Source organism: Vicia villosa, linkage group LG7 (assembly GCF_029867415.1).
Source record: "Vicia villosa cultivar HV-30 ecotype Madison, WI linkage group LG7, Vvil1.0, whole genome shotgun sequence".
Taxonomy (NCBI): Eukaryota; Viridiplantae; Streptophyta; class Magnoliopsida; order Fabales; family Fabaceae; genus Vicia; species Vicia villosa.
In genome coordinates, this window is record NC_081186.1 from 98,652,523 (window position 1) to 98,678,496 (window position 25,974).

A 25,974-nucleotide genomic window follows, 5' to 3' on the forward strand; every position below is an offset into this window, starting at 1 on the left:
TATTTTACATATCAAATTTACTTATCATCTAGTATAAAAAAGTTTTAGAAATTGATATAACAAAGTAAAATATATTAAAATATGATTGGATACTTGTTTAAATAGTCATTAAACTTGTAAGTCAATCATTTCATATAAGATTTTATAGTCTAACTCTTACGAGTCTAATGACTATCAAATCTAATCTAATTACACCAAAAAGTGGAGTATGATTGGTACAATATAAAATAATTATAGTACTAGCCACATAAAAAAAGTGCTCCAAAGTGTAAGTGAAAATGCAGCACAAGAATAAGTTGCCAACATGATAACCGAGCATTCACCTTCACTAACTCCAAATAATTGAGTAATTGTACCTGCAACATTATAGTAAAATAAACTCATATAAATGTAATATTTCATTAAAAAAATATTAGTAAGTTTCTTATATAACTTACTCATGGAAACTGCTGGTGGAAGTGCAAATTGAAGCAGCAAAAGAAATTGATACAATGGATCAGGATGGATCAATCCAAAATGAATAGCACCTTTAACAATTCCAATACCAATTCCTGGTAATGCTATAAATCTAACCACAATAATTCCAACAATAATTGGAAATTGCTTTCCTAATCCTGTTAAACCTGAAAAAAATTCATCACATTTATTTTTATAAAAAAAATAATTTACTAAATTTTGTCAATTTTTTTGATTTATTTATTTACCTTTTATAAGATTTGCTCCAACCAACAAGGTCATTGCAGGAATACCTGCATCCCTAATATTAAAAAAAAACTAACTATAATTTTATTATGATATATTAAAAAGTGAAAATATTTAATATCAATTTTAGGATACTTACCCTACCATGACTATAGAGTCTTGAATAACAGCAAGAGGAGCATTGTTTACAATCAAGAGTTTTCGAAATATAGGAACTATGCCAATTATTAGACCAACAATCTGTTTATAAGAATTTTAAAAAATAATGAGATGAATGAAAAATAAATAAAAAAACAAAAATAAAATAAAGAAAAACAATAATCCTTACTGCTCCAATTGTTGATGGTGCAAATAGTGCTTTGAGGTTAATCTTTTCTACTAATACTTTTAAGTGTTTCTTAATCTTTTCATTTTTTGGTACCTAAAAAATTCTTGAAAATATTAGATCATACATAACTTCTATCTTTTGAGTAAGAGAAAACAGAGAAAAATTAAAGAGTTGATAAATGATGTAAATGTACCTTTACTCTTTCAATAGAAGTTGTGCATTCAATTTCAAGTTGCTTCACATGATTTGTATGTGATTTATCTTTTGAAATAATTTCTTGATTAGTTTCTAATGGAGAATTTGGAGTAATCATGGAATCGTCGACTTTAACTTCATTCGAAATTTTGCTTGAATATACACGCACAATGTTGTACACAATTGTCCAAATGTAAATGGATCCTATCTGATAAACAAATAAGAGTTCAATATAATTATCAATAGACTCAGAATAAGAGTTTGTTCTCTTAGGTCTAAATCCAATATTAAATGCAGAAGTATAAAACCTCTTAAGATATTTTGTCAATTTAACGAGATCCTATTCAATTCAGAGACTTTATCTTTACAATTGCGTGTAAAAGATCCATAATTCATATAAAATATAGGTTTATACGCATTGCATTGCATGTAGGTAAATCCTAAATAAATTATACTTAAATTTCAAAAGTTTCAAATTAGTATCATACCGCCATTGATAGAGAAGCATAACCAAGTGCATTTTTATGACAAATATCCGCATCTCCAAAAGGGTTTCCTTTTTGTTTACAAACAGCTGGAACAATAATCAAAGGCAAATTTCCAAGATTTCCTACATATATCAAACCAATTTAATAATTAGATTGGAATATATATATATATATATATATATATATATATATATATATATATATATATATATATATATATATATATATATATAGTAATTAAAAATTCATATTGCAAGTAGTCAACAAGTGATTGTAACCAAACCGTTCAAATTTAAGATTAATATTTTAAAGTTTTCATAAATTAAAATCTAGACCATCTCTCCACACATATAAGTGATCGTAGTTACCTGCAGCGCAACACCCTAAGACGAGACCATGAAGATGATGAGGAACTCGAATCAATTTAACAAGTACCAGTCCAAGAACAACTCCAATTATAAATGTGAGAAGAACATTCAATGGCATAAACCACCTATATAATTCAATAAATTAGACATATATTCTAATTCAATAATATAGATTTTTCTTTTATTGTAATTTTAAAAATAGAAACTTACAGCGTAAGCAAGCTCTTTGAAGTTATTGTTTCAGCTAAGCTGCCACAAACAAGAGCAGGGGAGAAGACAAAAAATACAATCTATATCATAATAATAAAAAAAGAATTATGTAATTATTTATCATATAAATATTTTTTTCATATTTTTTTATGTTCTATTATATAAAGAAATAATATATGAGTAATTTAACTATTTCAAAATCTTAAACTTTTAAGGCCCTAAAAAGAGAAAATGGATATGTGTTAACGAGTGTGTGTTGCTGTACTGCAACAATTGTGATTGTGCTGTAGTTTTAAATTTGTTCAAAAAATGATTTTTTTTTTAATTTTGAATTAATTGGCTTGTTTGTTTATATTTTTTTTTAAAATAATACATTTTTTGTTAAAAAATACTTTTAAAGATTTTTTTACAAAAAAAAAACTTAAATAAAAAATTACTCAATGGACTTTTCTTAATTTAGATATCAAAATTTAAAAAAGTATTTAGATTTAAATTTATTTTAAAGAAGTTTAATAAAAGAATCATAATATTTCTTTTAAAAAATTATATTATTTTAACTATATTTTAATCCTTAATAATTGACTTCTTTAATTTCTAAATAGTTTTTTCGATTCATCTTTGTAAACTATGGGCCAAAAGAAGTCCCTTATGTTGTGTGTATAAGAAAAAAAAAATGACATCAGTGGTGAATTAAGAAAAAACAAAATTGATGATGACTTAAATTACACTAAATCATGCTTTATGAAGTGGAAGTGAGGAAACATGTGAAAGTAAGTTTCAAAAAGGTTAGAAGTCATTACAAAAACAAATGATTCATCACAACAACATTAAATGTCATTAATGCCTCAACCAACATAGTCAATTCATTACAAGAGTTCTTTTGTTACCAAGTCATAATAAAATTAGTACCAAAACACAAACATACCCAAATTAATAGGTCTAAACTAACAATATAATGAATTTGTCAATTGAATAAAGTCATTTTCTATCTAAGAACAATATGTCTAAACTAACGATGTCATGCATTTGTTAATTGAATTAAGGCTACACACATGATCTCATATTCGATTTGAGAATAATGTCTATAATAACAAATATCATTTATTGTCGGTTTATTTAAGCTCACGTCCAAAATCTCCTATTCGATTTCAAAATTAGAATTACAGTTGACCTATGAAAATCAATATGACCCAACTGATTCATTTATAAGACTGATGAAACGAGAGATTTATTGAACTAACAATATCATGCATTTATGAGTTGAATTAAACATATTGAATACCATATGAAATTTTGAATGTCTTTGATACTTTTAATAGACCCCAACATAACAGAGTAATTGGAATATAAAATAATAATTAAAAAAAAAGCAATGAAAAGAACTTACAGTATTCAAGTTTTTCCTTGAAGTTTCGGTAGTGAGTATATGAAAACGATCAAGTGCAAGAAAAATACCAAGAACAGTAATCAACAAAACCTTAACAATTGGCATTAATGCAACAACAAAAAGCTTCCAAAATTCCATTTTATTACTACCACCCTGTTACATCAAACAACTTTTCTTCAATTAAATAAATAAACATCATTATTATCTTTTTTTTCTTCAAAGAAACATAGTATTAATAAATTAAAAGAGAAAGATAAACAATGTTGATTACCTGAATGATGCTTTGTTTTTGAAGGGACTAGTTGTTGTTTGTAGTAAGTATAGTGAGAGAGATGAAAAGAGAATATAGGTTTGGAATATGGAGAGTTGTTTATATATATTTGAAAACTACATGATGATATCAAATTGCCTACCAATTCTATTACTTTTATTAAACCATACACATAATATAATATGTGCTGAATAGATAGTTTTTATTTACTTTATACCGAGGATGGTTTATTTTTTTAGAAATATTATTATTTATTATAAATTATTTAATAATAACTTATTATAAATTACTTTATTATTTATTCATAAAATAAATTAGTAAAAAAACTACCGGTTATAATTACATTGATTATAAATATTAGAAACTATTATAAATTATTATACATATGAGTATGTATATTTTTAATTTTTCAATAAAAAATGATTAATTTAAAAAGAATAATTTTATCTCTTATTAAAATATATATATTTAATTTTATTAGAGTTAAAAACAAAAACTGTGTGCCGAATAGATAATTTACTACTTTACTTTATACGGAGATTCGTTCACTTTTTAAAATTAAAATTAAAATTATTATTAATATTATTATTATATTTGATTATGACTTTGTATTATTTGTTCTGGACTGGGCTAAGATTCGGCCCAATCTAGTTTCGGCCCACTTATTCTTGGGAGCCCAAACTGTTCCATAGTCCCCGAAGGGCAAAGATTGCTCGTCCATACTTTGCTCGGCACAATGCTCCCCGCGAGCTGCCTGGCGCCCGGGACAGGTGCTCCCCACGAGCATCCCCTAGCCGAGGACCCTGCTCCTCGTAGGGCTCCTTCATATCCGACCCCTGAATAATGCGGGATCCACGTGGTCCCTAAAAGACCGCGTCTCCCTTAAACTTCGGAGCAGTTAACCAGGACAGAGGACACTCACGCACCTCCGATATTTCCGTCCAGGAAATCTGGCAGTCTCATAGTTAGACTTGGGAGTCCAACCCAGTAACGAGATCATGGCTCAGCGCTGGGGGCTATAAATACCCTCTTTCTAACCTTTAGCTTGTACTTGCACTCCTTTGCTCGTCTTCTCACTTTGGCATCGGAGTACCTTGCAGGTACACCCCCCTTTCACTCCTTGAAGATCCAGCATCCGAGCAGGCCTTGACGATCCTTCTGATCAGGTACGATCAGATTATGACTTTGTATTATTTATTCATAAAATAAATTAGTTAAAAAACTATCAGTTATAATTACATTGATTATAAATATTAGAAACTACTATAAATCTATAATATAAAAAAATTTGTTGTTGTGGAAATCACAAAAATACTTTTCACTTTTCAACTAACTTTCTACTTTTTATTTTTTCACTTTTCACTTTTTAATATTTTATTATTATTATTTCTAATTAATTATTAATAGAAATATTTTAATAAAAAAAATTTAAATATACTATTTCTACATAATGACAATATACTATTAAAAAATTAAATTTTATACTGTCAGTAAATTATAGCAATTAAATTTTTTAAATATTTAATTTTTTTTAATCACATATAAAATATTACTCTCATACAGTGTGTAAAATATTTAGTGGATACTAATTAATCTCATAATAATATTTACAATTTTTATTCTATTTAACCCTAGTAATAATTACAACCGTTGGAATGCACATTAAAGTGTCAATACTTACATTACAAAAATTAATCTATTTTTGTGAATTGGATTCCAAATGTAGGAGAACAAATTCAAATAGAATACACACTAGAAATGAAAACTATATTATTTTATTTATGCTATAACATAAATAGTAAATTTTTGGATGTACACAGCTCATCAAAGGTGCTCCACTTTCTCTTTCATATTATTTTCTTTCACTTTTTACCTCACCATTCTAATTCTTTATATTCTTGTCTTCCACTACTATTATCACCACTCAAATTATTCTACTTCTGATAAAATTCTTATTAAACCATTCTCAAAATTAACATGTTCTTATGACAATGCATTGTGCATGTTTCTCACCACTAGAGTCCATTGTGTTTAACGCACTAATTAAATATATGATGTCACATTTTTTATATTTAGAATTTCGACACAAAATATTTTTCATCTATTTTGTTCTTGTTGGGTATCATGTCAGAGAATTTAAGCATCAATGAGTATGTGATTTATTTATTTATTTATTTACATTGTTATTTTTATTAGTTGTCTTCGGAGACTTTGTCACAAGTTCAGGTGCTGAGGTGCTAAAAGTGTTATTTATTTGAAAATAGATGGTGAGAAGGAAGACACGATATTCTTCCTCTTTATCTAAATTATTTGTCATTAAATATGAAAAAGAAACCAAAAAATGGTAGAGATAAGATAAGAAGCAAGTAGAAGTTGCGATTCAAAAATATTATTATCACTAAAAAGGCACATACAAAAGATGTTTTCCTTTTTTCGGAAAAGAATAATGATGAAGACAAGAAGGGTGTGAATAAAAAATGGATTTTCAATTTTAATAATGATGGTATGTTATTACTACTACTATTGTTTTTCTTTATTATTAAGGTTAAATATGTTTATAATTCTATTAAATATTTTATATTTTATTTTTAGTTTTTTAAAATATTTTTATTAAAGAGTGATTTCTCTAAAAAAAAAAGTATTCACGCTTTTAGTCTCTCCTGAAATTTAGCGACAGAATTAGCTACGATTTTAGTGACTATTGTTTAATTAGTAGTGATTGAATTTGCGACGATTTTAACGAGTGTTTTAGCAAGAGGGATCAAAATTGTGGATAAATTTTTTTATGACTATTTTTTGAAAGAAATATTTTGAAGGACTAAAAGTGAAATATGAGATATTTAAGAGACCACAAACATATTTAATCTTTATTATTATGATTCAATAAATCTTGTATCTAATGAGAGCATATAATAGTTGACACTGATGCTATTGTACACATTACATCGAGGAAGAAATTCTTCACATCATTTACTCTATAGTAATAGTGAGTATATGATTGTCGAAGAAGAAGTTCCTTACATCGAGGAAGAAGATCTTGATAATTTTGAGTATTAAATATGAGTAATGTTGATATACCTAATTGGTATTGGTGATGTTTTATTTTCAATCTAACATGAGAATGTACCAAGGTTCAATCTTAAGTTCTTACTTTTTTACTTTAATTTTGAATGTAATTATGAAACACATTCAAGAGTTAGCACTGAGAGATGAGAGATAAGTGATTTGTATATGATATAGTGTTACTTAAATAGTCAATTGAGGAGTTAAATGAGAGGTTTAGGACTCGAAGACAAACTTTATAAATGTGTAGATTATAGCTAAATAAAAGTAAGAGAAGTATATAAAATGTTAATTTAGAAAATGACAAAGTGCTTCTAATTTAAAAGGAAAAGTTAGATATCATACAATATCATAAGTTACACAATTTAAATAACTTGAATATTTAATAATGTTTTGTTCCGTAATATGAGAATGCACCAAGGTTCAATCTTAAATCTTAAGTTCTTACTTTTTTACTTTAGTTTTAAATGTACTTATGAAACACATTCAAGAGTTAGATATGATATAGTGCTATTTAAATAGTCAATTGAGGAGTTAAATGAGAGATTTAGGACTAGAAGACAAACTTTATAAATGTGTAGGTTATGGCTAAATAGAAGTAAGAGAAGTATATAAAACTTTAATTTAGGAAATGACAAAGTGCTTCTAAATTTAAAAGGAAAAGTTAGATATCATACAATATTACAAGTTACACAATTTAAATAACTGGAATATTTAATAATATTTTGTTCGGTAATAAAAAAATGAATATTGTAGCTTCACTTAAGAACAATAAATGAAGACAAATGGATGATTGTTAATCTTGAATGGTGGCTCTAGTCTTCTTTAGGGTGGCGTGAGAGGGAATTGCACGGTTAGCACTCTAACTCATAGTTAGTTCAAGATTCAAGATGAGTACAATAAAAATTGGATATCATAGACTGTACCTTGCTCTTAGCATAACTGATTTATACTTTAGGTCAAGTGAAGTGGATTTGAGAAAGATTAAATCTTGGTTAATTGTGCATTTGGCCGGTCCAGGACAAATACTAAACATAATGAGACATAAATCATGGAAATCAAGTTGGTGGAGGAAATGTAGAAAAACCTCGAATAATTATGTGAAATGAAAATAGCACACAATTTGGAGGAAAAATTCTATTGCAAAAATGTAAAATTGACAGTGTTGTAGTGATGAGTTGTAAAGAACCATCAGTGGGGAGGGAGGGGGGAGAGAGAGAATATGGTGGAAAGAAGGCTGCTTAGGTTGTTTGAAAATATAGAGAAAAAGTGTGGATCAATTGGATGAATGTTAGTCAAATCGCTCGAGGTGGATCAAGACTTAAAAAATGATAAGATAAAATATTAAGAAAGATCTTGAAGTTAACGTGCTGGATAAATTTATGACTTATAATATAACATTATGATGTAATTTGATCAATGTTCATGACTTCACTTAGTAGAATAAGAATTGATTAGTGTTATTAATGTATATATCAAACACATGTCAAGTTCGTGTGATCGGGCTTCATGGAATGTTTTATTAAAATATTTAGTGAAAAAATTATGAACAAAAAATATAAATATTTATCAGTTTTTTTTACTATTAAAAAAAAACAACAAACTTAATTTTTTTTTTTTTATCAAGCTTTATTTTAATATTAACAATTAAATATTTATTAAACTTTAATATAAGAACAACTTTTTGTTTACTAATAAAATTGTATTAATAGAAAGTTCTAGTGATACTTCAACCATCTAGAATAAGATAATCATCCAACTTGCACACCAAAAACCCAATATAATACAACCATGAGTGGGAAAGGCTAGAAAACTATGTCCGACATATAAGATTAATCCCCCAAACATAAAGCACCATGCTTCTCTTTTTTTTTTGGTTACAATCCAAACATGTTCTTTGTCGACGCATATAAATGAGGGAAAAGCTCATAAAATTATGTATCACCAATATAAGTAAAATAGAGTAATGCCCAAACCACTTCCAAGTTTAACACAAAGTTGAGATGAAAATTAATTGTTCATATTTTTTTTTTTTTTGTGTCCGTTTCATGAAATGCCTCTTTATAAAATAAAGTATTTTGAATGATTAACTAGAATATTATTTGACAAGAAAAATTCTTAGGTATTTTGATGTTCTGTTGAATACAGGTACCCTTTCGGTAAAATTGATTTTTAAAATATAATTAGTTTATTAATAAATGAAAAAAAATGAATATACCTGATCGAATTCAAGAATATCATAGTATTCAGTATTTAAAAATAAAATTAAATATATTTTTTATCCTTATAAATATCTAAAATTTTATTTCTAGCCACTATTAAAAAAATGACTTATTTATATCCCTAAATTTTTTTATTGCATACAATTTTAGTCTTTGATATTTTCTAAAAACTTGAAAACTATTTATATATATAGAATACGATAAAATATTTATTTACAAAATTTTAGAAATTTTAAAATAAAAATAATTAAATATGAATTTTTAAAATTTTAAAAGATAATAATAAAAGTAATGAAAATCTCGACTTAGAAATTAAATTTTGAGTTTTTTTTTTCGAGAAACTTTTTAAAATGTTCTAAACATGTCTGCAAAATAATCATTCTAAAATACACATTAGTTTGACAGTAGAGACGAAAACTACGTGCATAATAATTTTGTAGGGACTAAATCATACAATTTACTTTTATAGAGACAAAATTTTTTTGATATTTTATAAGGACCAAAAATATATTTAACCCATAAAAATATATCATAAATAAAATCACTATTTGGTAATATGTTATATGAAAAATCAACTTACTTTAGAAAAAATCTTTATCAATGAGTCACTTTTATTCATGGAGAAGAGTAGTGTTGAAATGGAGAAGAGTATTGTTGAAATGCTCAACAATTTGTTAGTCCTAAAACCACCTACATTTCGAGGAATATTTGTTTCACCACCTAAATTATATCAAACATCCCTTTATAGTGGTTGTGATTCCGCATTTGCCTTTTTCATATATTATCGGATTTTAAAATTTTCCTTGATAAATTTTGGATTTTTTATGCAACTACCAGATATTTCATTAAATTTTCTGTTTGGATGTAGAATTATCAGATATTTTGCAAAAAAAAAGCAAAAATACCAGACATTTTCAAATTGCCGGTAAAATTTTAAAGACTTTTTGGAAAAATTATGCAAAATTATCAGATTTTTCAAATAATCCGGAAAGAAGCTATCAAATATTTCAAAAAAATCAGAAAGATATTAAACCTACTGAATTTTTTGAAAAATCTGGTATGCACCAAAAATTTGAATATTTAGAAGAAAAGTCCGATAGGCAGTAATGAATTTTAAAAAAAAACTTTTTTAACAAAGTATATCAGATAAAACATATACATATAATGCAAAAGTGTTATAATACTATTACAAAACAAATTATGTCGACTTCTTAGATACTTTTGTCGGTGTCTAATACGTCCCACATATGTTGATTCTCATGTTCTTGCAACTTCATTACAGTTCTGTCTCCATAGGCATGTGTTAGAGGCAAAGGAAAATTGGGTTTCAACTTCACCTAAACCCAATGATTGTTGTTAACAAAACCAACTGCAATCTTTTTATGTCTACTTGACGCTATGCATGAAGTTATCACTAATGGGAAGAATGTGATGTTAATGCTCATGGACAACGTGACCAATATGACATAGTATCTAGAAGCAATAGGATAATTCATATCAGGAATCATCATCCACTTATCAGGACCTTACAAACCAAAACCATCAACCCACAATTCACTCTTAACTTTCGGTATTGTGTCATACAACAAATTGGAATACAGTTGGTGGCATGTTGATAAACTTTAGTATCTAACTGAGTCCAAATCAAAGGTCAAGACTTTTCACCCCATCCAAGTAAAGTTGCAATAGCCCAAAAACCACAATTTTCATCGTCACCAACATCGACAATGTCATCAATGTACTGATGTAAGAAAACAGGAAACTAGGACAAATATTCTAGTTTTATAGACATGTTACACGATTGACTCTCAGTTGGGTTTCTACATGATCTCTTCATACTCTGACTTTCATGTGAATCCTCAACATACTCACATTGTGAAGGATCACGATGCATGCCACTCTCTTCACCCTTTTACTCTTCTTATTCCTCTTCTTATTTCCCTTATTTGATAACTTGCAAGTTCACACGCACAAGGTAACCCATATGTTATTCTAATGAAGCAACCTTGTTTTGTCATAACCAACAGATTTGATCCTTTCTAATTACTTTACAATGTGTTGTACATATTATCTTGAAAGGAAGTCGTGTAATCTAGAGTAAAATGGAGTGTTATACTGATGCTCAATGTTGCATACACTTTTATGAAATGACACTCTAATTGAACCTAATTGCATTTAACTCAACGAACCTATCTTGCTCACATTAACACTTGTTAGGTTTTCTGGATCTCTATCTTTTAAAGCAGTAACTTGATAGCTTCACAAGGGCACTGAAATATCATTTTAGTATAAAAGATTATTAATCCCACAAAGAAAAATGTTAATTACCGTTCTCTACTATTATTATGCTTATCTAAGGCGATGGTAATGATTTTTGCATGACGAGAGACCAGAATGCAACTCACCTCAACCGTTGGTACTTGCAAATTCGTATCTTTTAGTTTATAATGTGAAAATATTTTTTTTGTAAAAAAAAGAGAATTAAAGTAAATATGTCGCCTGCTTTCCCGTGTACGACACCATATGGGCCTTAAAAAACATGTTGTGGAACGAAATGTCCCTAGAATACCATATGGGATAAATACACCCATGACATATACCATTCAAGAACCAAACATGGAAAATGAGGATTCTCTAGGTGAAGAGTTTATTGATGCTAGTGACCAAGGGAGTCTTGGCTTTATCTGACTCTAATACGGAAGATGTAATATATTCGCCATAACTTGCTTACGACTTGATCATATAGAGATGTTATTTCTGAAAATGCATTTTATCATGATAAAGAAAACAAATGATATTTTTGTGTGAAATTTACAGAGGTGTATCTAGCACAACTTTCTATAGATATTATAGACAACATATTTCAATGCACAACCCTAGTATAATGGTTATCATGGCGACAAGAAGCGACTCTGAAAAGATAAAGAAAAGCTTTATTAAGATGGAATTTGTCGGATTTCTAGCTATTGAAGTAAGTGTATATGCAAGTGGGATAGTGACTTTTTGGAAGGAAAGTGACACATAATTTTTCTTGGTGCTTAAGAAGTTTTAGTTTATGCATCTGATAGTTCAAAATTAACAATGAGGAGTATGGTATTTCACTTCTATCTATGCATGTTCGAATATTGATAATAAAGGAGTGTTAAAGGTTAATCTGAAGCTTATTAGTAGCGTTATACATTCTTCGTGGCCGGTTGCATAAGACTTTAATGATATAACAATTGCTTATGAAAAAAAAGGAAGATCAACAAATTCCATACGTAAATGTAATAGTTTTAAAGATAAAATTAAAGAACGTAGTTTGATCGACCTGGGTAGGGCCGGTTCTCTCTTCACATGGAAATGTCCAATTTATAATGGCGGTCAAAGCAACTATGAGAGGTCAGATAGGGCTCTTAGTAATGATAAGTGGCGAGTTAGCTTTCCAAATGTCTTTGATAAAGTTCTATCTAGGTTGGACTTCTCTAACTATTATCCTTTATTACCGTGTTCCTTTGGAGTTTCCCATATAGTAGCTGCCACTAAATTTTGTTTCGAAAGTGCTTGGCTTCTAGATACTTCGTATGGTCCCATGTTGAATTAAAACAAGAACATCAAATCTAACATGGTAAAGAATTTGGAAAATAAACATGGATATGTATTTGACATCAATGTAGACATGATACTTGTCTGCTAAAATAGTACATCCGACAAGATGCAACATGTATACCCTAACAACAACTTCATAAATAGGATGCTAGGGATTATATATATCCCGAAGTCAAAAGAGACGAAAACGAACACCTCTGTTAGCCATGAACTCCTTCAATACCAAACCAGATGTAACACCCATGCATGTCTTAACAACCATACATGCAATCTGCTGGTTCATCGGCGAACAGGTAAATACATTACTAGCAAAGGGGAGATGGTAGAGGCTGGATACATCATCCAAGATAATCGTTATCTCACCAAATGGAAGGTGAAAGAAATACGTATTCTTATATCATCACTCAAGAAAAACAGATAACTAGGGAGCGTCAAGTATGGTGAGTGAACAATCCACCAAGGACAACAAACCAACATTAACAACAATCACCTTGACCTCATCAAGCATCTGCATTGGCGAGAATTTCTTCAACTTCGACCCACGAGTGAAGACCTTCAATGGAGTACAATCCTGTAACAAATAAAGCATAAGCTATTAGTTAGAGTCAATTAACCACTAATAAATAAAAACTACTTAAAGTATTTTTTTTAATACCTATCCTAGCCATAATCTAAATGCCACATGATCGGAGTACCGAATGGTCAAGGTAGGGACAAAGAGCCCTCCAAGGAACCCCCAATCAGTGTTAGCCTGAACAAATGCCTCTATATATGTTTAAGTTGGCACCTCTGTCTCAGCCAAAATAAAAACCTCTGTATCAGTTTGAACATGAACCATTTAATCATCGTGAAAAATCATCTCTTTCTCACAACATCAACAACGACAATAGTTGGCTCAACATCATGATATTTAGACAGACCAATTCCACCTCCTCTATGTTAGAGAGTACGTGATCCACGCGACATCTCAATCCTCTTACGGTGAAAATCGATGGGGACCACTCTATCCATTTTAGTCGGTAGATGAGTCTTGCTTAAACTATGTATGATTTTGTCATCTCTTCCTCTTCTCCTCCCTACAAAATAAAAAATAAAAAATATCGATCTACCCGATTTTTTGAAATATCCTATTACACCCTTGCATATAAGCCGACAATTTTGAAATTTGTTTAAAAAAAAAGTTTTTTTATCTCCAATAAAAATCTTTTTTTAAAAATAAAAATTGAAAATCATATTTTGACTGCGAAAAATGAATTTACAATCTTTGGGTATATGGTGAAATAAAAAGTTAACAAGTGACAGTGTGAAGAAAAGTTGGTAGATTCTTCACGAATTTGGAGTTGCTCATCAGAAACAACCACTGAGCTTCCGTTGAAGGGGATCGCGCATTCACGTTTTTTCTTTTTCGATCTCAACCAAGTAAGTTCATCAAATGTTTCCTTATGCTTCGATTATATGATAAGCACTTATGCTATAAGCGCTTAATTTAGTGCATTATCCAAACACGGCCTTAATGCTAATGAGTTTACTTGATAAGCACTTTTTTAGAAATTGATTAATTCCCTTGGTCTTTGAAGTTTGTTTGTGCCTTTTGCATCAGTCAAAGCAGGAAGCATGAATGAAGAGTCTAACTCTTATGGAAATGCTTCGGATTTATTGCATCAGCTGGAGGATATTCTTGAATCTGATGCACTAATGTAAGTTTCAGCGATTTCGTACACAAAATAAGATTGTGCTTACTTACCCTGATTGTTGATTAATAAACTTGTGGATTTTGTTACATTTGATATTAGTGATGAGCTGGGGTTTATTCATCCTTCCCAGTTTTCCTTGTTAAAAGAAGAATCTGGAATTTCGACAAATTTATCAGGCGACAGGATAGCAAGCTCTGACGAACTATGCTTCTGGAACCGAGATCATAAATTGGGAATTTCAACTCATATTCTTCTACCGTTATATAAAGCTGCTAAACATGCATTCATGACGACGTTTAAACAATATAAGATGTGTGGAAACCAATCTGACAAAGTTGGACTTTCTTTACGTGCTTCAACATCCGATGACCATCTTGAAAGCATACTTTTGAGACACAGCAAGTCTCTTCTGCTGCTAAGCTGTGATTTCATGACTGCTTGGAATTGCAGGTTATTCTCTCATCTATCGATATTTTCTATATGATGTTATTGACATTTGTAAGTCAACATCATACCAAGATAAAAAGATAAAGGCTAAAAAATTCTTGGTGCATCTACCCCCTTTAGTTACCTCTAAAATCTTTTGTATTTCTCTCAATTTTTCTTATGCTTTTCATAACATATTGGGAAAAACTCATGTCTCACATAGAGAAGAGATAAGGTCTTAAATGAATTTATAATGAGTGACATCTCTTATCTTAAAAGGAAGTTCTGTAACGACGAGTTAGATCCAATATAAAATCTAATATGGTGTCATAGTCTATCCATCGGGCCACCTACCATTTATATCTACACACTAAGCACAATAGGGCTTAGAGTGAAGAAGTGCATTATGAAAAATTCAAGCCCCGCATAGAAAAAAGATAAGGCTTGAAATGAGTTTATAAAGAGTGATATCCCTAACCTTCCCAAGTAGTTTTGTAAGAGTTGAACTCAAGTCCCATACAAAAGAGTTGAACCCAATATGAAAACCTAATAGGACACAATCTTACATATCTTTGATGCCTAATACATGCAATGTGAGCTCCTTTCTTATCTAGAACTTTCTGCATAATCTCTCTAGGCACTCTATCATATTTTTTTTCAAATTCATGAAAACCATGTTAGGCCTTTTTGATTCTACGATATATTTCCATCGGTCTTTGTAAAAAATATATGGCTTCAAGAGTTAATCTCTCTAGCACAAAACCAAATTGATTTTCTATGATGTCGGTTTCTTGTCTTAATATGCTCAATCTTTTTCTTAAGTTTCATACTATGACTCATGAGTTTAATCCTTGTATAATTAGAGTATGACTCGTGAGTTTAATCAGTGTATCATTTTATTTTTACTTTGAGAGAATAAATATCTTTAAAACGAGATTCTAGAATTGTAAGGCAAGAAAACATATGAAAATGGAGAAAATTTCTAGCAATTTGATATTTGATAAAATCCTCTTTTCTGTGTGCATATTGCAGAAAGTTATTAGTGTCTAAGAAGAACCAGGTCTCAATGTTTGTAGATGAACTTCTACTATCAGAACTTGTGCTCTCATACTCAGCCAAAAGTGAACAAGCTTGGAATCATAGGTATTATATTTTGTCCCCATCCAATTCACAAAAAGATAGATATTTTCAAGAGGAGTACTATATATGATTGAATTTTGAATACTAATTTTTCTTTTGACAATCATTTTGAATACTAATTGATTGTAAGGTTTCGGAACATTAATAGACATATAATGCATAAAAGTATTTTATCTAGGCGATGGGTGATCAAGTCAATCTCTGCAAACTGTTCAAACTTCAAAGAGATTTTGGCAAAAGAATCTGAGCTGGTTGAGAAAATAGCTGAGGTCTAAATTCAGTCTTACTATTTAACTTGGAAACATTTTCTAATGTTCGTTTAGTTGATTGGTTTTCGTACCGAAGTGAAGGATAAAAGATGAATTTACGTGACTTATGCAATGCTTCACCTTTTTGTCATAGAGATTAGGGATTACATATCAAACAAACCAGCATATTTTGAGTTAAACACCCATTATTCCTTGTTTTTACCCCTATCATTTTCAGAGATCAAAGATGAATTATCGTGCATGGAATCACCGGTGCTGGTTAATCTCATACATGACTAAAGATCAGGTATTAACTCTATGGTATTTTAATTTTTGCAAATTATAACTTCCAAGTATCACAACATAATTTTGGATTAAATTACATATAAAATTCATGACATCCACTAGCAATAAGTTGTGAAAAACTTGTGCATGCAGTCTTAAATTCGTAGAAGATTCTGCACTGTAATACTGTAGTAATTTATTTTTTAAGTTTTTCTATTGCATTTAGTCTTATGTAATTATTGGTTTACCTTTAGTTGTTGGAGCCAATTGGCATTTTGACTCATTACTAGCCCATTTTTGGTTGGATAGAATGGATACGTTATCCCGCTCCTTGGTTAGGCCCTTTAATTGAGCAAGAGCATTCCTATAATTGACGGAATGGATATTTTATTTTAAAAAAATGATGTAATCCATATTCCACGCCCCCTTTCACCAAAATGTAAGTAAAAAATGGCTCAGCCCCAGCAGATTACTCGCTCAGTCCAAAATCTCTGTTCAGGTCAAATTGTGTTTTCTTAGGCCCAATAACATTGTGTTGGACTGACCCCGGCTTGCCCCTATCTGACCAGTAACTTTGGTCAGCCAAAATCGAGCTAAGTGAACCTATTTAACCAAAAATATCAAAAATTATTTTTCATTAAGAATTGTATAAAATTATAATGAAAATAAAAATGAAATTTCATTCAAATAATTATGTCAAATTCTTATTCTCTCCAAATGAAATATGACTTTTCACTGTTTTCAGTGATTTGATTAATGTCTCTCATGAAGTCTAAATTAACTATGTGCTTATTTAGGTGCTATCTGAGATGAGGAAATCCAGAAGTTGGGCTGCACTGCATGTTTCTGATAATTGTTGCTTTCATTATCGCAGAGTAAGTTTCGATTTACTTGTTTGAACCTGATACTGGTGATTATAGTTTCCACGATTTATATGCTTTTTGAGTAAGAATACTGTTACTAAGTCCTTTGATGTGATTGAGATTTATCTTTCTCGACAATCATAGATTCCATCATATTGCAGCGGCTACTGCAAAAGATGATGGAGGACCAAAGTTGTGTGGAAGAAGCTGCATCTTATGGTCATAATGCTGATATTGTCCAAGCAATGAAGGTAATGGTTGTGAATTTGCATCCTCTTTTGTTATTGCTTACTTGCTTTGCTTTCTAATTTAAGTTATAGTCGTGATAGTTGTATCATGTGTCTCCTTTGCAGATACTTACTAAGGGAAATAAAAACTCTACTGATTTATGATACTGTATCATATTGATAAATTTTGCAACCTTGTATAGCTATTACTAGAATACATAATTTTAGTTCTTGTAATTATGCAACAATTGTGATTTTTCAGGACGAACTTGAATGGAATGAAACATTGATAAAGCGTTATGTCGGAAGAGAGGTCGGTGGTCAGTGTATGCTTATTATTAATTACTAATAAATACTAATTTATCATTTACCTCCATCAATAGTAGCCTAAAGTGATACATGGATAGGCTGGATATATTATAAATGATATATTCATTCATTATCTATGGATTTTTTAATTCATGGAGTTCATTATCTGTGGGACTATTCATGAAATTGTTGTATGTGACCAGTGTGTCTATAAAATATCGAACTCAAATACTAGTCTTATAAATACATAAAACTTCTAAGTATAGGTCAACTTTGAGCCCTTTTTATCTTGGTTACAGTTGAGTTAGAGAATCGAAAGCATAGATAAATGGAAAGTTAGAAGTTTAGATACATGTCCCAGAAACACACGGTTTCTGCCTAATTAATTAGGAGTAAAACAAAATATATCTAATGCAGGTTTAGAAATAAACACACAAATAATAACTTAGAGGTGAAAGTTAGAGAGCACGCCATAATAACCATAACACAATTTCATATTTTATGTATCTTGATCAATTATACAAAACAATGGGATAAAGGAACTGTTAATCATAGTATAGGACCCCAAACTAGGTGGATGATATGAATGACTGCTTTAGGTATTGTGATAAAAAGTACCAGTCAAGTTTAAAGGCAAAGGAAAATTCTACCGCACCACTATAAGACCTGTAATATTGGGTGGATTCGAGTGCAGCAAGAAAATAAGATCATTGTTTCTGAAACACGAATGCTATAGAAGTCAAAAAAGCTCAAACTTGGGAATCTTTTTTATTTTTTTAAGGTTATAAAAATAGAGGGACCAAAAACATAGATTTAAGTTTCAAGAGGAGATAACTTATTGAACTTTTTCAACTTTTTATATTGAGATTGCTTTGTACTGGTGTCGGGCTTCTTAGAAAATTTTGTACAATTAGCACGATTATTAATTTACCCTACTTCCAAGAAAATCCTTCTACTCATACAAGTACAACTATACAAGTGCGAGTGCTTCATCTTCATTTCAGTTAAGGGTCTCATCCAAGTCTATATGCAAGCCCCAATTGCATTTATGGTTCCCCCTAGTGCAATATGTTTTTCTACTTAGTAAATTGTTTTAGATGGTAATGTTGTTCATTTTAAACAGGCTCTATGGCTTCATCGTCGCTTTCTTTCCTCATACTGGATAAATAGTTTCCTACCTGACTCTAATGACAGATCCTACCATTCCAAGGAGGCAACAAACATGTATCATGACTTTGGCACCTTTCTGCAGAAGGAATTAAGTCTCTTTCACTCCTCAACTTTTGTTGATGATGATTATGGGGATTTCCAAGCCCAAGCCACACATTCTGCTAGTTACATTCTGTGGTTAAAAGTGGTATGTGAATTCTTTTTTTCTCAGACTTTCCATTTTATGACTGCTTATATAGATTGCTCGCTCAGACCGTCTTAAATTTGATATGTACCTCAGCAATTGCCCAAGCCTCTTGAAAATGAGCTCCTTGAGAAGATAAAAGATGTAGATTTGAAGACCTTACTGGATAAGTCATGCCCAGAGAGATCCTCTCTATTCAATTGCTTTATGAGCTAGAGCTATGTGAGAGAGTAGTTTTCATATCTCAAGTCATGAAGCAAGAATTTTGGTCATATATTTACAACTCTAATAGAAGAAAAATGACACCATGTATTGTTTATTATTTTGATTTCTTGTATAGAAGTTTTGCCTTGCATGATTTCCCGCAACGCTCAGAATAAGTTTATTAATAAAGATTTATGATTTTTGAAATGTGATTTATTCAAATAAGAATATTTTAAGTTGCAACACAAAATAGGTACAAATTACAATAACAAAAGAAGAAAAAAAAAACAAAAAATAACCGATGTTGTGTGAAAAGCAGAAATAAATGTAACCAACAAATACATTATTGAAGTATAGCCTATAATATGAAACGAAAAACAAACATAATACAAATAAATATAAAGAAGTGTCACATGACAGAGTGCTGACAGATAATAACATTATGTCTTAGACAGTGTAGTGACCATTCATGGTATCAATGTCCAAACCCCGTAGCTTTGCAAACGATTCCACTCTTCCTTTCAGAGTGTGAAGCTCTCTCAACCTGCATCATGAGAAAGATAACGATGATGATGGTTAGAGAAAAAGGAAAATCAAGAACCAGAAATAAACTCATGAAACAGTTTGAAGATGAACAAAGACCTTGCTAATTCTGCTCGCCTCTTAGCCTCGTCGGCCATTGTATTTATTTCTCTGTGGTTGTGTTTCTCTGCAAAGCCTTTCAGCTCAACAGAGCGAAGACCGTGCAAGGTTCTCTGCTCAGCAGCCCATGCAGCCTCACGAGATTCTTTACCAAAATCATTTTTGTTGGTAAATGCAGTCTGTTAATTCGCACAAACAAGAAGCCATATTAGTACATTATCATTCTGTGCGAGTCTTGGAAACTACACTGACAGTGTAACTAGTCCAATGATATTTCAGTCATAGTACTTACTCTTTGGTTTACGACCAAATTCCAAGCCCTTCCGCTTTGTTGATAAGCAACAGCAAACTTTAAAGGATCAAGAAAAACATAGGTTACAGTATTAAACAACCAAATGACTCCTGCCCAGCCCCATCCTATGCTTTTGATTCCAGCAATTTCCCAATTGGCCTGTGCTGATATAACAGTTGCAACCTAGAAATACAATAAAACGAGATAGTGAGGCTTTACGCGCAGAAAAATCCACTTGATTTTATAATCAAGTTTGGATAGTACAATAAGTTTAGAAAAAAACAGTACCAGCTGAGCAATAACAAAAGCAAAAACAAGCAAAAGACCAGGTCTTTCTGTATAGGACCATCCCCTGGCCCGTGTCACAAAGATTAAGGCTTGACTAATTGTACTGACTTGAAGATAAACAGCAGAAGCCAACATCGCTTTCATTTCATCAGTGACAGGACCATGTAGATCGGGGCGGAAGTGTTTCACACCAAAGTGGTCCTGCACCGAAAAATTTCTATCATTCATTGCATGAAGAGGGGGGAAAAAGACAAAAATAGTTAAGAGTGGAAGGAATTTCCTCACCGGAAAGAAATTTGTTTCAAAAACTATATAGAAGAAGATCACTGTCATTAGAGCCAGATAGGTTCCGAGAATAACCCCAGTTGCGAAAATTTCACTAAGCTTCCAACTATCAGGAAGTGGAGAAGGCTTAACCCTATCTTTAGATATTGTCATGATGGTACCTATTCATTAAAATCCCAACATTTAAGATCATCAAATTCTACTGAGACTTGAGATTAAGATACTAGAAAGTAGCTGATATTACCATCATTGAGAATGGCAATGATAAGAACCATAAAGGGTGGAAAATCAAAACTCCAAAAGCTGTTAAGCAACATGAAACCAAGCTGAAACAATAAACAAAATGGAAAATGAGAAAAATTGTTAACGATCATGTTCATTGCTGAATAGTTTCTATCGATTTATTTGCACAAATAGCTTACCACAATACGAATAGTGATAGATACTGCATATATCTGCAAAGGAAAAGAAAATAAAAAGTAATGACTTGTTGTCACACTATGAAAAAACTGAAATGTAAACTTTTATAGTTTTGGGATTACTGTGTAGTTCTTCATCCTCTGAAAAATTGCGCGGCTAGTTAAAACTGCGCTTATGATGACACTCAAACCAGGTTCTGTCAGCACTATGTCAGAAGCGCTTCGCGCAGCGTCTGTAGAATCTGCTACTGCAATACCTATGTCAGCTATCTTTAAGGCAGGTGCATCATTCACTCCATCACCAGTCATCCCACAAATGTGCTTTCTAGCTTGTAACCTCTTCACAATCTCATACTTGTGCTCTGTGGAACGCAAGCGTGTTGTTAGAAATCGGATGAGACGCAAGAGTAAGACATTAACTTAGAGTTCCTATGTGTTCAGTTTAGATCACTGTTTGCTTGGCTTACCAGGAAAGACACCAGCAAAACCGTCAGCTTTCTCAATGAGATCGTCAATGGAAACAGCACCTAGTTGATCTTTATTTTCACCGAGCAGTGATGAAGAAGGATACATGTTTGTCCCCATCCCTAGCCGCCTTCCCGTTTCCTTTCCTATTGCGAGTTGATCGCCTGAAAGTGTTTTTGTAGCATGAGTATAGTTTGCATTATCATTAAATCAGCGACTCAATTTCAAATGACGGTGATACTGTGATATACATACCAGTGATCATTTTGACACTAACGCCAAGATCAAGAGCTCTTCTGATTGTTTCTGCACTATCATGACGAGGAGGGTCAAAAAGAGGGAGAAGAGCAACAAACTCCCATGGTCCTCCTGCACTTTCCTTAGTACCCTCAGGTACTTCCTATATCGAAAAAAAAACTTTGGTGCTAAAGAAAATATACACGATAATTCACCTATCAGATTATGATGATTTTATAAGAGGGAAACAAACCTGTCTTGCAATCCCAAGAGAACGGAGTCCGCGTTCTGCAAACTTGTCAATCATCGCATGAACCTTCCGTCCAATTTCTGCCTTGTTTTGTGCAAGATTGAGAATCTACACAGTATACGAGAAATGTTAATCAATGATCATAGATAATTTATTCTGGTATGTTGCATGGTTCTTGAAAAGCGAGAATCGATTATGTATTACCTGCTCTGGTGCACCTTTGCTAACCCTGTGCATATTACCAGCACCATCAATGTATGTAAGTGCAGTTCTTTTATCAGTTGGATTAAATGGAAGGAAATGAACTTCTTTTATTCCGGCTCGTGCCTGGCGAAACCAAAGGGCTATTAGTAGACTAACCGAATCTCAACTACACAACACGATGCAAACAAGCTTTGAAGAATTCTACAATTAGTAAATAAGACTGAATATTGTTAATCATGTAAGTTGTAAGGCTTCTTCGAATTTGTACCTCCTTTGGGTCTGCCAACATTGAAACGATTGCACAATCAATTGCATCTTGGTTCTCCATCCTTGATGCTCTTGCAGCCATAAGTACAACCGATTCCTTGTCAACACCTTTGGCAAAAACCTCAATCATTTCCCTGTCTACTGTAAGCTTGTTAAGAGTTAATGTGCCTGTTTTGTCACTACATAACACATCCATTCCAGCCATTTCTTCAATAGCAGTCATTCTCTTTGTTATGGCACCCTGCAACAAAGATCATAATGATCAAAACTTGACAACATCTTTAAAAAGCTACTGAAATGTTGGAATGATTAATGTACTGATTCCAAACCTGCTGAGACAACTTATGTGAACCAATAGCCATTGTAACTGAAAGAACAGTTGGCATTGCAATAGGGATCCCACCAATTAGTAGCACTAGAAGGTTATCAATACCGTTTCTGTATCCGTATCCGTGGACGCCGTATATCACAATGATTTCAATAATCATTCCAATAGCAATTGAACAGATACAGAAATTCCCAATAGATGTCAAAACCTGTAATAATATTTTTCATGCCATGAGCATTACTATCACAACATTCAGTGTTGTCAAATAGCGACTATAATACTATAGTGGAATTTGAACAAATCGCTTTTGTCTGCTATACATTATTTAGTATATTACAAACCTTTTGGAAGTGTCCAACATGTGTTGTGTTTTCGACGAGATGAGCCGCCTTTCCGAAAAATGTGTGAACTCCAGTTGCTATGACTACGGCCTCAATTTCTCCTTGCTTGCAAGTTGAACCAGAATAAACTCCTTCTCCGGGATGTTTTGTCACAGGAAGTGACTCTCCGGTAAGAGCAGACTAAAAGTACAAACAACAAAAACATAACTTCAATTACAAGAAACTCTAGATGCTGATATCAACATTGATAAACTTGTGGAAGATATTCATTGTGACGCTTGAGTCATGCATCAGTAATTTCAAAGTACTTTATAGATTTTACCTGATCAATCTTCAAAGGATCGCCTTCAAGGAGACGTGCATCGGCAGGAACGATGTCACCTAGTTTGATACTAACTATGTCTCCAGGGACCAATACCGAAGCATCTTCCTCGCTCCATTTTCCGTCACGAAGTACCTATTCGTTAAATATAATTAGAAATCAAAGAAACTATGAACAAAACAAGATAACAAAGACATTAGAAGAGAATAACAACCTTTGCTTTTGGAGCCAATCTTGCCATAAGGGCAGCAGCTGCATTACCAGCATTATTTTCTTCTATGAAACTTATGGTTGAGTTTATAATTAGCAAAATAATTATGCCAACAAAATCTTGATAATCTCCTCGTTTTCCCTGCATAATCAAAGTATTATATTAAATTGAACCAACAGAAAGACTGATTGGTTCTTCATTCAACTGGTTAAACCGAACGGTTTGGTTTTAAAAACACTGGTTGAAAGTTCAAACATGACTTTTCACCTTAACTAAAACTCTTACCACCAAAATCTTCTTTTTTTGCATGTATTTTTTAATCCTTTTGTAAAGTGAATAATATTTGTAACTTTCAAATCAAGTTAACCAAAGGTTATAAGAGTATAGTTTCATGTTTACTAAATATATATTTATTCTAATCTTATACATGATTTGACCTAATTAAAACCATTGAAAAATAACATAAAATATACAAAAGGAAGAGACTTACCCCTCCATGTGCCATAGCAATGGCCATGAGAGCAGCAGCTTCCATAACCCATGACAAAGGATTCCACATAAACCCTAAAAACTTTAGTACTTTACTTTCCTGCACAAGAAATCAAAATAACAGAAACTATCAGTCTCTTGATAAACAATTTTGTAAAAAACTATAAGCACTTAAGCTAAGATTCCAACCTTTTTTTCTTCAAGTTTATTGTATCCAAACATGTCAAGCCTCTCTTGTACTTCCTCAGAGGTTAAACCTTCTTTTGTGCATTTTAGATTATCAAATACCTCCTCAATAGGAATGTTCTCCTATTCATACAACAAATTCCAAATTTATCAAATTCTAATACTTCTAACGGAACCTGTGTATAGTGTCTGACACGTCTCAGTGCTTCACATCAACACGACACAGATACATGTCGTTACATTTAATTATAATTGACACCGATATCAGTGTATCAGTGTCATGTCAGAATATGTGTTCGTGTCTATTCGATAATAATCATTAAGGAGGCTTATTTGACATACCAAATCAACAGCTTCCTTTATAACAGCATCAAGAGACATAGTCCCTTCCACCATTTTTCTTGAAGCTTCTTTATTTTCTACTCCCCTCCAATTTTAAGCTCTAAATCAAAATTAGTTAAAATAAAAAAATTATTGAGACTAAAAATGTGATGATTAATAATATTACTATGAATTTACCTTAGAGAGAGAGGTTTGATAATCTCTCAATTAGATGAAGTTAGTTTAGAAAATGATATGATAATATAAAAATTGAGGAGATGGCATATAAAGACTGTGAGAAATATATATAGTAGATAGAAAAGAGAATATTGTTACACTTTGTTCTAAGAAATGATAAAAACTATATGCATTGTTAGACTCCGCCGGCCAGCTTCTGCAATGTCATGTAGTAAACTAAGTTCAACAATTTATATGCAAATAAATAACTATTTAATTTAAATATATAAACTACTTGAGGTTGCTCATTCCACTCGACTTCTATGGAATTTTCAAAAATGCCCTTTTGATTCATCTTAAACATTTTAAAATCCTAATTCTAACACATTACATATCACATATTAATATTGAGCAGATTACATATTACATATTAATATTGAGCAGAAAAAATCAAGTTCGAATTTTGAAATTCAGATGCATAAATATTTCAAGAGAGTTCAAATTTATCTGAATCGTCTATAATGCACAAAAAAAATCATGTTTCAATTTTAAAATATGGATGCATCACATATTAGAAGAGAGTCCAAGTTCATCATAAATGTCTAAAATGTACCCAAAAAAAAAAAGTATCCGAATTTTAAAATCCGAATTTTAAAATGCATCACATATTTCAAGAGT

General features: G+C 31.3%; 3 protein-coding genes across 5 annotated transcripts; 1 reads left to right on the forward strand and 2 right to left on the reverse strand.

Moving 5' to 3' along the window:
• Positions 1-57: 57 nt before the first annotated feature.
• On the reverse strand, positions 58-4,058 carry LOC131617969 (protein PIN-LIKES 3-like). Its single transcript, XM_058889240.1, has 11 exons — positions 3,950-4,058; positions 3,679-3,831; positions 2,292-2,371; positions 2,082-2,206; positions 1,714-1,835; positions 1,224-1,433; positions 1,031-1,123; positions 842-942; positions 705-757; positions 438-623; positions 58-356 (listed from the first exon to the last, which is right to left on the reverse strand). Exons 2-11 carry the CDS (start codon positions 3,814-3,816, stop codon positions 232-234), a joined length of 1,233 nt encoding a protein of 410 aa, XP_058745223.1. The 5' UTR covers positions 3,817-3,831; positions 3,950-4,058; the 3' UTR covers positions 58-231.
• Positions 4,059-14,090: 10,032 nt separating this feature from the next.
• LOC131616090 (uncharacterized) lies at positions 14,091-19,762 on the forward strand. 2 transcript variants are annotated; one of them, XM_058887325.1, is made up of 11 exons: positions 14,091-14,241; positions 14,423-14,519; positions 14,616-14,966; positions 15,975-16,085; positions 16,261-16,351; positions 16,569-16,637; positions 17,413-17,490; positions 17,640-17,729; positions 17,968-18,018; positions 19,138-19,371; positions 19,465-19,762. In XM_058887325.1, exons 2-11 carry the CDS (start codon positions 14,437-14,439, stop codon positions 19,582-19,584), a joined length of 1,278 nt encoding a protein of 425 aa, XP_058743308.1. In that variant the 5' UTR covers positions 14,091-14,241; positions 14,423-14,436; the 3' UTR covers positions 19,585-19,762. The 2 variants fall into 2 exon arrangements, with proteins under 2 accessions (XP_058743308.1, XP_058743309.1); XM_058887326.1 differs by having other exon boundaries at positions 14,101-14,241; positions 14,400-14,519.
• Positions 19,763-19,858: 96 nt separating this feature from the next.
• On the reverse strand, positions 19,859-25,240 carry LOC131616089 (plasma membrane ATPase 1). 2 transcript variants are annotated; one of them, XM_058887323.1, is made up of 20 exons: positions 25,141-25,240; positions 24,802-24,921; positions 24,614-24,712; positions 24,127-24,264; positions 23,913-24,047; positions 23,591-23,770; positions 23,251-23,457; positions 22,923-23,162; positions 22,655-22,777; positions 22,454-22,558; positions 22,219-22,363; positions 21,966-22,127; positions 21,622-21,860; positions 21,502-21,534; positions 21,324-21,405; positions 21,080-21,240; positions 20,795-20,995; positions 20,507-20,689; positions 20,215-20,393; positions 19,861-20,116 (listed from the first exon to the last, which is right to left on the reverse strand). In XM_058887323.1, exons 1-20 carry the CDS (start codon positions 25,192-25,194, stop codon positions 20,020-20,022), a joined length of 2,883 nt encoding a protein of 960 aa, XP_058743306.1. In that variant the 5' UTR covers positions 25,195-25,240; the 3' UTR covers positions 19,861-20,019. The 2 variants fall into 2 exon arrangements, with proteins under 2 accessions (XP_058743305.1, XP_058743306.1); XM_058887322.1 differs by having other exon boundaries at positions 19,859-20,116; positions 20,795-21,240.
• Between the last annotated feature and the right edge of the window lie 734 nt (positions 25,241-25,974).

Bases quoted from the DNA above. Each gene is read 5' to 3' on its own strand.
- LOC131616089 (XM_058887322.1), bottom strand. From the start codon at position 25,194: ATGGTGGAAGGGACTATGTCTCTTGATGCTGTTATAAAGGAAGCTGTT. The intron at 22,778-22,922 runs GTACAAATTCGA...TGGTTTCGCCAG, and splicing joins TGTTGGCAGACCCAAAGGAG to GCACGAGCCGGAATAAAAGA. The intron at 21,406-21,501 runs GTAAGCTATTTG...TTATTGTTTCAG, and splicing joins CTATCACTATTCGTATTGTG to CTTGGTTTCATGTTGCTTAA.
- LOC131616090 (XM_058887325.1), top strand. From the start codon at position 14,437: ATGAATGAAGAGTCTAACTCTTATGGAAATGCTTCGGATTTATTGCAT. The intron at 17,491-17,639 runs GTAAGTTTCGAT...ATCATATTGCAG, and splicing joins GTTGCTTTCATTATCGCAGA to CGGCTACTGCAAAAGATGAT. The intron at 18,019-19,137 runs GTCGGTGGTCAG...CATTTTAAACAG, and splicing joins AGCGTTATGTCGGAAGAGAG to GCTCTATGGCTTCATCGTCG.
- LOC131617969 (XM_058889240.1), bottom strand. From the start codon at position 3,816: ATGGAATTTTGGAAGCTTTTTGTTGTTGCATTAATGCCAATTGTTAAG. The intron at 2,372-3,678 runs GTAAGTTCTTTT...ATTATGATATAG, and splicing joins CAAGGAAAAACTTGAATACT to ATTGTATTTTTTGTCTTCTC. The intron at 758-841 runs GTAAGTATCCTA...TTTTAATATTAG, and splicing joins GACTCTATAGTCATGGTAGG to GGATGCAGGTATTCCTGCAA.